This window comes from Heteronotia binoei, chromosome 9 (assembly GCF_032191835.1).
Source record: "Heteronotia binoei isolate CCM8104 ecotype False Entrance Well chromosome 9, APGP_CSIRO_Hbin_v1, whole genome shotgun sequence".
NCBI classification, from domain to species: Eukaryota; Metazoa; Chordata; class Lepidosauria; order Squamata; family Gekkonidae; genus Heteronotia; species Heteronotia binoei.
The window spans coordinates 105,015,230-105,032,060 of NC_083231.1; the positions used below are offsets into that span (position 1 = coordinate 105,015,230).

Genomic DNA, 16,831 nt, shown 5'->3' on the forward strand with positions numbered 1-16,831 from the left:
AACCGCAGCCCACAATTTGTTGCCAAATTTTGGTCGCAACTGTGTGAACTTCCAGAGATCGAGCAAGGGGTTAGTTCCGCCTACCACCCACATACAGTCGGACAGACAGAACGCACCAACGTGGTGCTCAAGCAGTTCTTATGCTGCTATACGTCCTTCCAACAGAGCAATTGGGTGGCCCTGCTGTCCTTTGCAGAATATGCATACAACAGTGTGCATAGCACCACCAAAATAAGCCCCTTCCAAGCGGTCTATGGATATGAGAGCAAACTGTTCCCTAACTTTTCCCCCCCTGCATCAGCCCCCACGGACTTTAAGAAATGGTGGCAGGGTATTGCAGGGGACTGGGCAGTTATAAGCAAACAGCTTCAGAGGGCACAAGAAGCCTATAAGACCCAGTATGATTAAAAAAACACTCTGAACTGTGGGATTTAGCAGTGGGAGACAAAGTGTATATTTCAACCAAACACTTATCTAAATCACAGAACTGTAAGAAATTGGGAATGAAGTACTTGGGATCTTTCCCAATCAAAAGGATTATAAATAAAGTAACTGTTGAACTGGATCTGCCTAAAAATCTTAAACATGTGCACCCTTGTTTCCATGCCGGTTACTTGAAGAAGGATCCTGGACCCTCGCATTGGCACCCTCAGATGGAACCACCACCCCTGACTCTGGTTCGTGGGCAGATTCATCATGCAGTGCAGGAAATTCTCAATGCCAAGATAAAACGTGGTGAACTGTTTTATCTTATCGAATGGACTTATTTTCCATTAAGTCAAGCTGAATGGGTCAGCTCCAAAAATACCAACTGCAAAGCTTTAATTAAAGAATTTTACAGTAAACATCCTAGCAAACCTAGGGGAAGGGGCCCTTGGGGGGGCAGAATGTCAAGAGTCACTCCATCTTGTTCCTCTCGTCATATGTATCCAGCTATACAATACTGTGCTTGTGCTAGCTATGCTGCTTTGATGTAGTTGCTGCTTGTTGCTTATCTGCCACGTTGACGCCCACTCACCCAGCCTCAACAGATCCTTTTGGAGTTCCTCACAATCCTCTCTGGTTCTCACCACCCTGAACAATTTAGTGTCATCCGCAAACTTGGCCACTTCACTGCTCACTCCCAACTCTAAATCATTTATGAACAAGTTAAAGAGCATGGGACCCAGTACCGAGCCCTGCGGCACCCCACTGCTTACCGTCCTCCACTGCGAAGACTGCCCATTTATACTCACTCTCTGCTTCCTATTACTCAGCCAGTTTTTGATCCACAAGAGGACCTGTCCTTTTACTCCATGACTCTCAAGCTTTCTAAGGAGCCTTTGATGAGGAACTTTATCAAAAGCTTTCTGGAAGTCAAGGTAAATAACATCTATCGGGTCTCCTTTGTCCACATGTTTGTTCACCCCGTCAAAGAAATGTAACAGGTTAGTGAGGCAAGATCTTCCCTTGCAGAACCCATGCTGAGTCTTCCTCAATAACCCGTGTTCATCAATGTGCCTACTCATTCTGACCTTGATAATGGTTTCTACCAACTTTCCCGGTATTGAAGTCAGACTGACTGGCCTGTAATTTCCCGGATCTCCTCTGGAACCCTTTTTAAAGATGGGGGTGACATTTGCTACCTTCCAGTCCTCAGGAACGGAGGCAGATTTCAATGAAAGATTACAGATTTTTGTTAGAAGATCCACAAGTTCAACTTTGAGTTCTTTCAGAACTCTCGGATGTATGCCATCCGGACCCGGTGACTTATTAGTTTTTAATGTGTCTATCAGTTGTAGGACCTCCTCTTTTGTCACCTCAATCTGACTCAGGTCTTTCAACACCCCTTCCAAAATTAGTGGTTCTGGGGCGGGCAAAAAGTTCTCGTCTTTCACAGTGAAGACGGAGGCAAAAAATTCATTTAGCTTCTCAGCCATTTCCCTGTCCTCCATCAGTAATCCTTTTACCCCATGGTCATCCAAGGGCCCCACTGCCTCCCTGGCTGGTTTCCTACTTCTACTATATTTGAAGAAATTTTTATTGTTGGTCTTTATGTTTTTTGCAATATGCTCCTCATAGTCCCTTTTTGCCTGCCTGATCACAGTCTTGCATTTGATTTGCCACAGCCTGTGTTCCCTTTTACTAATCTCACTTGGACTGGTTTTCCACCGCTTAAAGGAGTCCTTCTTACCTTTTACAGCTTCCATTACTTTGTTTGTTAACCATGCAGGCCTTTTCTTATGCCTGTTTGTGCCTTTCCTAACTTGTGGTATGTATTTTATCTGAGCTTCTAGGATTATAGTTTTAAATAGTGTCCAAGGTTCCCCAAGGGTTTTGACCGTATGTACCTTTCCTTTCAGTTTCCTCCTCACATGCCTCCTCATCTCAGTGTATTTACCCCTTTTAAAGTTAAACGTGGTTGTGGCGGTCTTTTTGGACAACTCCCTATTTATACAAACGGTGAAATCAATAACATTATGGTCACTGCTCCCAAGCGGCGCAATCACTTTTACATCTCTCACCAAGTCTTGGGCATTACTTAGGACCAAATCCAGGATCGCCCCACCCCTGGTAGGTTCTGAGACCATCTGCTCCATAACACAGTCATTGAGAGCATCAAGAAACTCAATCTCTTTCTCTCGACCAGAAAACATATTGACCCAATCAATCTGTGGGTAGTTAAAATCACCTATTACGACACAGTTTTTACGTTTAGCCGCTATCTTTAAGCCTTCCATCATATTATAATCGTCGTCTCTCTTTTGATTTGGTGGGCGATAACAAACTCCCATAGTTACATTTCCTTTTGGGCCCTCTATTTCAACCCAAAGCATTTCTAAAAGTGAATCTAATTATCTGACCTCAGTCTTACTGGACCGTACATCCTCTCTGACATACAGAGCCACCCCACCTCCAACCCTTCCCTCCCTATCCTTCTGATATAGCTTATATCCAGGAATCACCGTGTCCCACTGATTCTCCTCATTCCACCAAGTTTCTGAAATTCCCACAATGTTTATGTTTTCTCCCAACACTAAACATTCCAATTCACCAATTTTACTTCGAACACTTCTAGCATTTGCATACAAACATCTATAATTTCCCAGGCAAGCTCGGCTCACCACCTTCCTCCTGCCGCCTCGAGACTCTGGCAGACAGTCCATACTGTTTGTCACCTTCAGAGTGGACAACTCTGGTCCGTTACCCAGTAGAAAAATAGCAGCCAACCCTTCATCTCTTTGAGACGAGACCTCCCGAAACAGAGAAATTTCATCTCCTGTCAGCTTTCCCCCAAGATTTAGTTTAAAAACATGTAACATATATTATAAACATCATGTTATACATTATAAACATCATTCAAGTTTGCCATTAGAAAGAAAGAATACATAAAAATATAGTGAAAATGGGTTAAGTATAGGTAATGAGATAAAGTCAATATCCCTCATTTGAGTATGTCAATACAAAAATATTATTCTGATACACTATTCTAAAAGAGAAATACATTGGAATGCTGTGGATATATACCTATACTCAGTGAGAGTGGGTGTAGGATATGTAATTGTTGGAATTATGTATCTGTTCTGCGTGTCTAAGTTCCAGCCGTTATAGGATTAATACTGTTTACCTGTTTCTCTATTGTCTCCTGACCTAGGAAGAGGATCTTGGCTCCCTGCCAGTCAAGAGAAAGCCCAGGAAAAGACTGTTTGTTTGTGTTAATTGGTCAGTTAGTCAGGTGACTTCTTTGTCTAGGTAGGCAGAAGTCAAGAAGAAAGAGGAAGTTCCCACTTCTTAGCCATGTGTCTTCTATAGTAAGATGTAGTCTTAGTGCTTTCTTATTTTCTGTCCCAGTTCCCCCATCCCCCTGTGGAAATTAAGTCATGATTTTGTTTTGTTCAATCCAATGATCTATCAAACTGTTTGGAATATAGAACTGAATTTTCAAGCAGAAACCTCTAACAGTAATGAGTTAAAAAAACCCCAATATCCCTGTTCAGTCCTGGGGAGGTGTTAGTTCCAAGTTTCATAAAAATTTGTAATTCAGCAATTTCGCTTTCCGTTCTGTTCTTGAAGTTCCTTTGCAATAAAACAACTACTTTGAGGTCACCCATTGAGTGCTCTGGAAGGTTAAAGTGTTCTCTCACAGGTTTCTCAGTTTTGTAATTCCTGATGTCAGATTTCTGTCAGGCCAGTAGCCCATCCAGTCCAACACTTTGTGTCACACAGTGGCCAAAACCCAGGTGCCATCAAAAGGCCCACCAGCAGGGCCATAAGAATATAATAGAAGCCTTGTTGGATCAGGCCAGTGGCCCATCCAGTCCAACATTCTGTGTCAAACAGTGGCCAAAAAAACCAGGTGCTGGCCATCAGGTGTTCCATCAGTGGGACCAGGACACTAGAAGCCCTCCCACTGTTGCTCCCCGAGCACCAAGAATGCAGAGCATCACTGCCGCAGATGGAAAGTTCCATCAATACCCTGTGGCTAACAGCCTCCAATGGACCTCTGTTCCATATGTTTATCCAGTCCCCTCTTGAAGCTGTCTATGCTTGTAGCTGCCACCACCTCCTCTGGCAGTGAATTCCAGGTGTTAATCACCCTTTGGCTGAAGAAGTACTTCCTATCTATCTTGAGTAACAGAATGTAAAGAACTCATGGAGTTTTGAGATCCCCTGACTTGGATTGTTGTGTTCCTCAGATGAAGAAGTATTCGCTGGCACTCGCATGCTAGTGAAGACTCTGCAAAAAGTGACGAAAAGGCTTGACAATCTGGAATATGAACTAAGTAAGTGGATTAGAGATCATAATGCAGAAGACTGCACTCTGCTAGCAAGTCTCCCTTCTGAAATATCCTGCTGAAAATCTCTTTTCTATTTAACTCTTTAATATAAAGAGTATATATATATTAAGTCTTAAAAGGGGACTTAATGTCTTAAAAATGCATTTTATTGCAGTGCCTTGGACTTTGCACAAACTGCACACTTTGTTTTAAAAGGTTTTTCTCTGTGAGCAGAAGACAGGCAGCAAGGGGAAGTCAATTGCTCCCAAGTATCACCTTGTCAGTCAATGTCTCTAGAACAAAGCAGGAGTCAAGTTTCACCTTTAAGACCAACCAATTTTTTATTCAGAACGTAAGCTTCCGTGTGCTCTCTAAGCACACTTCATCAGATGAGGAGATCAGGTATTGTGAGCTGAAATACAAGCAGTTTGTTGATTAACAGAGCATTTGGTCTGGATAGCCATAAAAGGTAATAAAATTCCATAAAAGCAATAAAATTCTATAAAAATAAAATAGCCATAAAAGGTAATAAAAATCCAGCCATTGTAAGCCTCATCGCTACTATGAACAATCCGCTCCTCATCTAACTGTACACGAAGATACCTTATACTAGGGATGCTTGAGCAACCTGCCAATCCAGCTTGCATCCTGTTCACTGGTTGCAAACAGTGACCTGCTTTTTTAATGACCAGTTTGATACTTCATGGATCTGTTAATCAGTGTTTGGCAGGTTGTTTCACTGTATTCCTCACTAAGCACACAAATGTGGCTCAAATAACATTTTGCACATGTATATTGTCACATAGCTCGATTGAGTTCTACTACCTTTGCATCCTTGCTGCAGATATGCTCTGATGAGCAGGCAACTGTTTAAACTGAAAATCAAACCAGTCATTAAATCACTTACAAATCATATAAATCAGTTCTCAGTCAATGCTGTGTTTCCATAAAATCCTGCCCTCCACTGCTCTCTCAGTAGCCCTTTCTGGAGCTAATTTTGTGTAGTCAGTTTGGTGTAGTGATTAAGAGTGTCAGACTCTAATCCTGAGAACTGGATTTGATTTGCCACTCCTCCACATCAAGCCAGATGGGGTGATATTATCTACTGTCAGATACTTTTTTGAGTGGAGGTGCTAGGCAGAGCTGGCACATGGGAGTAGGCAGCTGCTAGGGTGCCACCCTGCCTGGGGTCGCTACTGGGTGCCCTCTCTCTCCCCTGTTGAGCTGGGCCCAGGGCTTGCGTACCGTGCTCCTTGCAAGGTGCTCGGTACACAAGCATTGGCTCTCCCCACCCCTAATCAGGCTTCCTGCAATGCAAGAAGCCTGAGCAGGGCTGGGACCAGTTCTTGTGTACCGCGCTCCTTGCAAGGAGCACTGTACGCAAGCATCATAGATCCCCCTGCCCCCCCCATCAGGCTTCCTGCAATGCAATAAGCCTGGGGGGGGGGGGGTGGCTTGTATACCACGCTCATCCCTCCTGGCCTGCTTGATGACGTATTCCAAAGAAGTGGGGGGGGGGGCGCAGCACAGGGGTCTCCCTTGAGTGGCAGAACCCCTAGCGCCAGCCCTGGTGCTAAGCATCGACCTAGGGACTTCCATATACAAAGCAAACGTTCTAGATCTGAGTCATAGGCCCATCCCACAAAACAGTTAATTTAATTTAAAGAGTATAGCCCTGTGATAATAAATTTTGCTCTCATGGACAAAGTGGAAAAAAATTTCTCCTGCACTTCTAAGCATATATCTGGATATGTTTAACTAAAGCCTCCGCCTTTTTATCCTGCAGGCTAATTCCTTTTCCATTATATTTTGTATATAATATAGCATTTGTTACCCACTTACTGATCATTTACATGGACACCTCACCTAAATTTATGCCTCCTACCATAACCTGATTTGATTTGAATCTGTGTTCGATGCCAGCCTCACAACTAGAACCTGCAGCTTCTTGACCTGAACATATGAAGCTGCCTTATACTGAATCAGACCCTTGGTCCATCAAAGTCAGTATTGTCTTCTCAGACTGGCAGCGGCTCTCCAGGGTCTCAAGCTGAGGTTTTTCACACCTATTTGCCTGGACCCTTTTTGGAGATGCCAGGGACTGAACCTGGGACCTTCTGCTTCCCAAGCAGATGCTCTACCACTGAGCCACTGTCCCTCCCTAACCTGTAAGTTCCTGGGGCTGCAAACACTTGTTGTTGGGTGAGGGGGAAGAGGAACACTGGAAAGCTCTACCTTCCTTGCACAACACGTGCATAGAAATCAACCCCTAAGAATTCATTAATTTATATCTTGATGTTAAGCTATGCAATTCATTTTTCTTTGTAAATAGAATGTTTTTAAAAAAAATCTATGCAGATATACAAGCTGGCTTCTGCTGAGTCTCGTTTTTTGTTCTTTCTCACTCTCCCTCTCCCTGTTCTACACACATTCCTGGCTTGGTTAAAAGATGAAGTCAGACTTTCTTTGCATATGGGATGGATAGTTCATAATAAGAACCTTTATTTCTTTGCCACTGAAGAACAACTGGTGTTCAAGGAGGCTGCTGAAGACTGTGAAAAACAACGTAGTCGTCTGGCATATATTACCAACAACAAAGAGGCGGTGAGGAGAACAACTAGATAAATAAAAGGCAATAATAGTGGGGGCCAGTAATGGATCCAGTGGTATTTAGTTTGTACATAAATGATATGGAATTGGGGATAGGTAGTGCAGTGGCCAAGATCTGCAGATAATATCAGAATAGTTGTGATAGTGAAAACTAAGGCAGATTGTGAATAGGGGGATCTTTCTGAGTTGGGTGAGTGGGAAGCAATGTGGTAACTGAAGTGCAGTGTAGGTAAACATGAGGTGATGCATAATGGAAAAGAAACAGTGATGTCTGAACTGGATAAAAATGAGAGGAAAAGAGATCTTGGGATTTTAGTGATTGAAATGTTGACTCATTGTGGTAGTGATGAGAAAAGCAAGGCTGATGTTTGTGATTATTAAGAAAGGGTTTAACATAAAAAAGCCTTTATTATTATGCCCTTGATGTGTATGAGGACCAAAGTGAAGACTTATATGGGTGTTCCTGCCGGGCTCATTGGAGCCATAAGAACTGAGCTTGGGGACTTGGGAACAATGGGCAGCAGGATCCAAATCCCTGCTGCCCTGCTCCAATCACAGCCCCCCTGCTGGTTTGAATGATCCAATAACGTATTGTGCGAGAACCCTGAGTTGTATATAGTTAGCCCCATGGGCCCCATTAGCCAGTCTTTAGTACAGCCCTATACTATGCTGTATCGAATAAAGGAGCTATGAATACTACCACCTCGCCTCTTCCTTCATTGCATTGAACCCACTATATTATAGCCCCCATACAGAGCTGTGGTATGACCTTATTTAGAATATAATGCACAGTTCTCGTGCCTGTATCTTATAAGGAAATGATGGACTAGATAAACCACAGGTCTTATCCAGCAGGACTCTTGTCATGTTCACAGACTGATCGCGATCTGGACATTCCTATTCATTTTTGCCACTCTTTTGCCTAAGCAGAAGTAATGCTGAAGTCTTAGAGACAACTTTACAGCATCTGGGTTCTGGTTAGGACTTGTGGTGTCTCTGTACTACCCATCTTTTTTCAGAACTATAGAGGTAGAACAGATGGGAAGCAACAGGCACTCAGGTGGGGAATACTAGTCCTAGAGCAGTACTGGTTTGTGCAATCCAGTGACCCGGCTCCCCAAGGTTAATTGCTTGCCAGCTCTGAAAACTCAAGCTCTCTCTTTCTTGCCTGGGTCCAGACAATGCAGACCTGAATTTATCAGCCCCAAGACAGTCACCCCAGGGGAACTTGCACCAACCTGAGTCAGAAGCTGGAGTGGGATCCTCACAGGAAAGGGGGAAACCTACAGGAGGGGACGTGGGCCATCTTGGATCCCACAAAGAAATGGGCAGGGAATGGTGGGACCCAAAGCAAGTCAGATGACAGCATTGAAGTTACTCCCAAGATGACACGGATCAAGTGGTCACCCAGAGAGGAGGGGACCCTGCAATAAAGGGAGGCAGAGTGCCAGGGTGCCACATTCTGTGAAGCAGTTGGTCTGCTGAGCCTCAAGCCCAGGAAATCAAACACACCTGAAGCAAATTCCAGGGCTGATGAGACAAGCTGGGGGGTGGGGGGATTGGGCTGGCCTGGGGGAGGGGGCTGGGAAGAAGTAAGGCTAAAAAGGGAGCTGTTTCTTAGCCAGGGAGGAAGAGCACAAAATTCTTATTGGACCAAAAGAAAGCTAGAGGGATAGAGAGAGCCCAGTCTGACCTGATCAAGAACTCATGAATGGAGAGAGGAGTTCTTGGTGTTCAAACCACCCTCCTCCTGAATTCTGAGGCTTCAGTGCTACTACATGCCTGAAAACCTTCGTCTTGGAGGCCCATTTCCCTATCAGTGAGAGTGACGGGCAGCAGAACCTGACATTTCTTTCTCTGCCAGCTGTGTTCTCATATGAAAGTAGGTACATGCATTTAGATATATCTGGTCCAAATATATATATTTGGGTATTGAGTATCAGGATCAATATTCAGGATTATTGGCAATCCTGTCATAATCCTCTAAATGACCAAAATGTTCTGGTCAATGACTGTAATGATAAACTGAATTGAACTGTGTCATAATCCCAAATATTTCAGCCAATATTCAGGAATATCCAGGGCTAACCTTCTAAAGATCCCAAGTCTACTCCCCCCCTCTCCCATTTTACTGATTTCCTGGGCAACCAGCATGGGGGAAGGCAGCTCTCCCAGGCAAAAGATAGATTAATGGAGGATAAGTCTGTCAGTGGCTAAAAGCCATGGTGACTGAGGAGGTCCTCCATATTCAGAGGCACTAAACCTCTGAATCCCATAGCCAGAAAGCAACTTCGGGGGAAGATCTCATGGCCTATTGTTGGCCCTCCAGAAGAACTGGTTGGCCACTGTGCGAGTTGGGATGCTGGATTAACTGGACCATTGGTCTGATCAAGCAGGGCTCTTCTTATATTCTTATGTGACCACACATTAGGGGGAGTGCTTGTGATGGTTCCCCGATGCGGGGATTCAGGGGTTGGCCCTACAATTGCTCTCCTCTTTCCTTGATTGTCGGGGACAAAGGGTGGCGATTGGGGGTGAACTGTCCTGGAGGCACACGCTTGATTGCGGAGTGCCTCAAGGGGGAGTTCTTTCCCCGATGTTCAACATCTACATGCGCCCCCTTGCCCAGATTGCCCAGAGGTATGGGCTGGGTTGTCACCAGTATGCTGATGACACCCAGCTCTATCTACTCATGGACAGCCGGCCTGACTGTGTCCCAGAAAACCTGGACCTAGCATTACAAACAGTGGCTAGATGGCTCAGACTGAGTAGGTTGAAGCTAAATCCAGCGAAGACAGAGGTCCTTTGCTTGGGTCGCCGTGGTCTGGGGAGGGAAATTCCCCTCCCGGCTTTTGACAGTGTGCCACTGACAGTAGCGCACAGGGTAAAGAGCTTGGGGGTACTATTGGAGCCTGCCTTAACTATGGAGGCCCAAATAGCAGCCACTGCGAAGTCCGCATTCTTTCATCTTAGGCGGGCAAGGCAGTTGGCTCCTTTCCTGGAGCAGGATGATCTGGCAACAGTGATCATTGCAACGGTCACCTCAAGGTTGGATTACTGTAATGCCCTCTACATGGGGCTGCCCCTGTGCCGAACCCGGAAGTTGCAGCTAGTGCAGAACGCCGCCGCTCGGCTGTTATTAGGGCTCCCTAGACGGGAGCACATTCAGCTGGGGCTCTGGGGACTGCACTTGGTGCCAATAATATACCAAGTTCGGTACAAGGTGCTGGTTATTACCTTTAAAGCCCTATATGGCCTAGGACCTGCCTACCTTAGGGACCATCTCTTCCCATATGCTCCCCAGAGAGTGCTGTGATCCAGCTCTCGAAATCTGCTTGTAATCCCCGGGCCAAAGGAGGCCTGGCTGAAGTCAACTAGGGATAGGGCCTTCTCAATCTCAGCCCCCTGCTGGTGGAACCAGTTGCCGGAGGTCAGGGCCCTGCGGGACTTTGGACAGTTCCGCAGGGCCTGTAAGACTGTCCTCTTCCGGTTGGCTTATAACTGACCAGCATTGAAATATTCTGAAGGAAGATTGGAAGATAGCACGCTGACATTGATCGATTGATTTTAGTTGTTTTAATTATGTAAATTATTATGTATTTTAATGTTTAGACCCTATTGTTAGAATTTCTGTGTTGTGAGCCGCCCTGAGCCCTCCTCGGTGGGGTAGGGCGGGATATAAATCAAATAAAATGAAATGAAATAGCCCATAGTTTTCTCACCATGGGCAAAGAGGATAAAAGCTGGCCTGGTTTCAGCTTGGCTCCTGTTAAATCATGGGTTCAATGCATGGAGAGGCGAGTTGCAATGATCAAAGCTCTTTTATTATTGATAACAGCATTGCAACTATGAACTAAGACTACTCAGCTGGGCCAGCAGGGCCAAATATATACACAGTCAAGTTCCCACGCTTAGACTCCATTGGGTTGTTTGAACCAGCAGGGGGCTGGTGATTGGTCCAGGGAAGCAGAGATTTGGATCCTGTCCCCAAGCTCAGTCCTTCAGGCAGGAACTAACCACACATGCAAAACATGAAGTCACATACACAACAGCTCCATTTCAGGATGAGATTATTTGGAGTGCTGCTGATGGTGTGCCTCTGACTGCTCTGGTCTGTATGTTTCTTAGATTAATTCTGCTGCCTGCCTGCTTACCTGCCTGGGAAGACCTTCATCTTGTTTTGTACTAGGAGTGGAATTGTTTCCACTTTGGTTTAAAATATTATTGATTATTTCAAATTTTCTCATTTGTTTAGGGTTTTGTGAGGGTTTTGCCTGGTGGGTGGTAGTGTATGGAGGGGAGAAGCCTTTGTTTTCTCTCTGATTCATTTTTAAAAATAGCTGTCTTTGGTTCGGTTTTGTGCTGCTTTGAGTTTAAAGGTGTATATTGCTTTGTTGGCGTCTCTCTCTCTCAGCTTTGCACTTTAATTATAGAATCATAGAATTGGAAAGGACCTCCAAGGTCATCTAGTTCAACCCCCTGCACAATGCAGGAAATTCACAAATAAAATAATTTTTAAAGGGCTTGTGCTTTTTTGAGAGGGGATTTCCTAGTGGTTGGTGTTGGAATGAGCAACGTTGCCTGGACATCGGGGGTGGGGGAGGGGTGCTACATCACTCTAAGTGTGTATAGGTGTTCTCTCCTTGAATGGGATGCCTCTCTTTGTCTTAACCTGGAAGCTGCCTCTGACCTCTCCTCTCTCGCTATGTCCTTTCACTTGTTCACATGGCTTTCCATGGAGACACATATCTCTGCAGGTCTCTCCTGTAGAGACAATGCCCTCATACTCCCAAACACATGATGCTGAACAAGCTGGCCATTTGTGAAAGGGGAAGTACTCTTTAGATTAGGTTTCCTTCTCTTGTTTCGATTGCAACCAGAACATGAACAGGATCTACTTGAATAAATGTAAGTTCACCTCTTTTTGCAACGTGCTTTTTGGGAGATTTATTTACTACGCTCAGCATCTCTCTTCTATGACTCAGCAAAACTGTGCTATATTAACCAAATATCCCAATAGTTGCTGCTTTAAAAAGTTTATTTTGTCATTATTGTTTTGTTCAATAGTTGTTCTAAGGATCTTCCTGTGTTGTGTTTTTGGAGAGAAGGGTTTAGTGGAGCGTGGGGGTGTTACCGTGTTGGTTTTTAAAAATTTAATTCTTCAGAATTGATTAGTGCCAGTACTGGCTGCATGCAATTTGTTTTAAAATATTAAATTATTAGTTTTCCCGTTTGGGAGGAGGGTTGCTTGGCAAATTGTGTGTCGGAAGAGGGGAGTCTTTATTCCAGGTTTTAAAAAGGCTGGATTCTATTGGAGTCTCTCTTCCTTCAGAGGACATGTCCTCCTTCAACCTGGCATCCTGCCAGAGCAGGTCTTGGCTGGCATTACTCCTCTTACATGTTTCAACAGGGATGTGCCTTGATATGACCAGTGCAACAGCAACAGCAAGCCTTTATTGGCATAAAACAGATTTAGCAGTAAAATAGAGATATAAATAATATAAAATCCTAGATAATAGAGTACATAGGGAGCTAATATACATAAAATAAGTAAAATATATATGAGTCGAGTTTAGCCAAATTAAATAATTAAAACAAATAAAATGTGGTCATTCCAGAACCATTCTCTGTCGTATTTCCATGGCCTGTTGAAGAAATCTAGCAATCATTAAAGTTACCTCAGAGCAAGTGTCTTTTAAAAGTTTGTGGACTTTGCCTGAATCAGCACAGCCCAACATATCTCCTAAAATATCTTTCAGGTATATACAACGAATATCATCATAAAGAGGACATAAGAGAAGCCATGTTGGATCAGGCCAATGGCCCATCCAGTCCAACACTCAGTGGCCAAAAATTTATATATATACACATACACACACACACATATATATACACACTGTGGCTAATAGCCACTGATGGACCTCTGCTCCATATTTTTATCTAACCCCCTCTTGAAGCTGGCTATGCTTGTAGCCGCCACCACCTCCCGTGGCAGTGAATTCCAAATGTTTATCACCCTTTGGGTGAAGAAGTACCTCCTTTTATCCATTCAGTTCAATAATACATGGGAAATAGTTTCAATACACTTGGGATTACAAAGACAATGTCTATTAGAGTACTCAATCCTGTTAAATCTACCAAATAAGATAGCAGATGGTAATGCATTACAGCTTGTTAACAAGAACGCACGCAGTTGCTGTGGAGCTTGCAGAGAGGAGAAATATGATGCTAATTTCCCTACTGAGAGAGGAAGTTTGAAATTCAGCAGGGAGCAAGACTTGTTGGCCAGGCTATATAACGTTTGCATTTCAATATCTAGAATTCTGAGCTTAAGGGAATCTTTCTATGATTTTGGTAAACATATATATCCCTCCTGCCCTAGATAAATCGGTCCTTTTACATCATTGGGAACGTTTGAATGTAATTGAGTGAATTGGAAACCAAATTTCCCTCCTTTGAAATAATAATAGCAGGAGATTTTAATGCAAGAGTGGGCAATGATGAGAAAATCTTTTTTAAGGCCCTTAACCTCAATCTAGATGATACCTGTTTTTTCCTATAGGAGGCAATCTAAAGATAGGTATTCAAATTTGGCAGGCATTTGCTTTGCCAACTTTTGTATCCAATACAATAGGGTCTGGTTAAATGGTTTGGAAAGATTTTCTCATTCAGGGGATTTTACATTCATTTCTAAGAAAGGTTGCAGTATAATTGATTATATTACTGTCCCTTTCTCACTATAATTTTATATAAAAGATTTCTGTATGGGTGATCTCATTATTAGCAATCACCTTCCACTTATTTTGACCCTTCATACAGAGTCTTCCCCAGACTCTTCCCTTAATCCCTCTATACACTTAACGGGGTCTACGTCCTTACCAAAAATCTGCTGGAATAGTCAGACTAAACAAGCAGTTCAGTTACTTTTAAATTCTCATTCCCTTTTGAATCTTAGAAGGGTTTTAACCACCGCAACGAATTCTTCAGTGCTAACAATAGCCTATGATTCTCTAGTATCTAACATTCTTAGTTCACTAAATGTTAAACCTAAAAAGTGTAAAAAAGGAAAGAAACATAAAATCTCTGCAGCCCTGGTTTGATAAAGAATGTAGAGCCGTTAAAACTCTGTTGCGCAACACCTACAGATGTTACCGTGACTCTGGGGCTTTGTCTTTACCATCAGAGTACTTTGATCTTAAAAATCAGCTGTCCCAGATTATTATAAGCAAAAAGAATGATTATGCTAAACTTCAATGGGAGGAGCTATGCCAGGCCATAATCTTAAAGAACTCTAAAAAATTCTGGTTTATTTTATCAGGTGCCCATAGAGTTGATGCCCCTTCTATGTCTGCTATTTCCCCCAATGTCTGGTACCAATATTTCTTCTCTATGTTCTGCCAAAGTAAACTATACACTTCTAGACCTTCCGAATTTTCTCAGGTAGAGATGACCAGTGCCAGGAAAACACTGGTCATTATTTCCCTGGGAAAGCGACATTGTCTGGAATTAATAATTTCTTCCCCCATTCCCCTAAAGACTTCCAGTCTGTGTTTTTTTTAACAGTCATTTTTAATGAACTCCGTCGCGAGTAGAAAAGGCTCATACTGGATTGGACTTTATAAGAATGGGACTAACTGGAGATGGTTAAATGGTGATTCGTTGTCAGCGCATTCCTCGTGAGTATTGGAGTAAAATTTCTCAATACACTGTGCAGTCCTCAGAAATGTATCTTTGTTGTACTTTCTAGAAGTTCTTTGCTGAGTGATTTTCATATCTGCATGTAGTGAAACTCAAATGTTCCTCAGGATCTGGTATTCTCCCCCCAAGAAAACCCCAAACCAATTGAACTTTTGTTATTAAAGTTCCTAATAGGAGAACCCAGTTTACATGTAATGGCTATGAACACAGAGGTAGCCAGGTAGTTCCGCCATCGGGAAATCGCCGACCTGACCGGAGACGACGAAGGCATGCAGTCCAGAGAGGCAGAAGCGCCCGCCGCCGCCATGGCAACCCTGAGTGGAATGATGGGCCACATCACAGAGTTCGACCCCGCCAAACCCAAAAGGTGGGAGACCTATGCAAAGTGTGTCAACTGCTACCTACGAGAGAATGTGATTACGGAAGACAGCCGGAAGCGAGACGTGGTCCTGAGTGTCTGCGGGGATGCCACATTCGAGATTGCCAAAGGTCTCTCAGCCCCCTTGAAGGTCACTGTGAAAACATACAAGGAGGTAGTCAAACTCCTGACCGGGCATTTCTCGCCCCATCCATCCATCATCACCCGCCGATTCCTGTTTCACAAGAGAGATCAAGGGGTGGGAGAGACGGCCACCGTCTACCTGGCCGCTCTCTGCCAAATTGCGGGAAACTGCAGCTTCGACAAGCTGGAGGAAGCCCTGAGGGATCGATTTGTCTGGGGCCTCCGGGACGAAAGGCTACAGCAAAAGCTTTTCGCAAAGGATAAGCTGACCCTCCAACTCGCCTTCAATGAAGCCACCGCATTCGAGAGAGCTGCCAAGGCTCACTCCAGCCCTCGAGCAGAAGCCGTCCACCAGGAGGAGACGGCGTCAGGCGACCCCAAGGAGGAAGAGGCACACCAGCTCCGCCGCCAACCAGGAAAAAGGCCGAAATCTTTCACCCGGCCACAAGCTACAGAGAGGCCTGCCAGCACAAAGTGCGCCGGCTGTGGAGACCCACACGAATAATGGGACTGCTCCTTTCTCAACGTTGACTGCAGGAACTGCGGAAAAGTGGACCATATTGCGGCGCTTGCAGGGCCAAGACCAACCACAGGTGCCAGTCCACTCACCACAACTCGATCGATGCTCACATGACTGCATCGACCAGCATCCAGGTAATGAATTTGCCCCTAGCCACCCCGGATAAGGTCAAGGTGTCGGTCCAAATTGAGGGTGCTCCATGCCTAATGGAGCTGGACTCGGGATCCTCCATCTCCATAAACGCGGCTGGCCCCAGTTGTAGCCTGCTGATTTCATACTGTGAGACTTCCAGAAAAACCCCGTATGGATTTTGGAGTGGGCCACTGTGAGGGTAGAGTTCAAGAACTTTAAGGGTGCACTGGACATATTCGTGGTCAAGCGCCAGCTCACCACATTACTGGGGCTGGCCTGATTTAGACCTCTGGGCATACAAATAGTCGGGGTGCAGCAGATACAAATGCATAATTTTGAAAATGTGTGCCGGGAATTCCCAGAGGTATTTGATGGGTCCCTGGGGTGCTACAAGGGGCCTCCCATCACCTTACAGCTCGACCCCCACGTGAGACCAATAAGGCTGAAGGCCAAGTGAGTTCCGTTCGCTCTAAAGCCAAAAATAGAAGCAGAGCTGGACCGCCTCGTGGCCCAGGGAGTGCTAGAGCCGGTATCCTATGCGGCATGGAAGACCCCCATAGTCACTCCAGTGAAGCCAAATGGGGACGTGCGCATATGAGCAGACTATAAATG

The 16,831-nt window shown here is 44.5% G+C and overlaps 1 protein-coding gene across 1 annotated transcript in view; it reads left to right on the plus strand.

Annotated features, from left to right (window-relative positions):
* Positions 1–16,831, plus strand: part of LOC132577093 (killer cell lectin-like receptor subfamily B member 1B allele B) — a 58,730-nt gene that overhangs the window by 34,195 nt on the left and 7,704 nt on the right. The window contains exons 4-6 of the mRNA XM_060246567.1: positions 4,677–4,763; positions 7,279–7,361; positions 14,931–15,043. Coding sequence (XP_060102550.1) covers positions 4,677–4,763; positions 7,279–7,361; positions 14,931–15,043 — 283 coding nt within the window. The remainder of the gene's footprint in view (positions 1–4,676; positions 4,764–7,278; positions 7,362–14,930; positions 15,044–16,831) is intronic.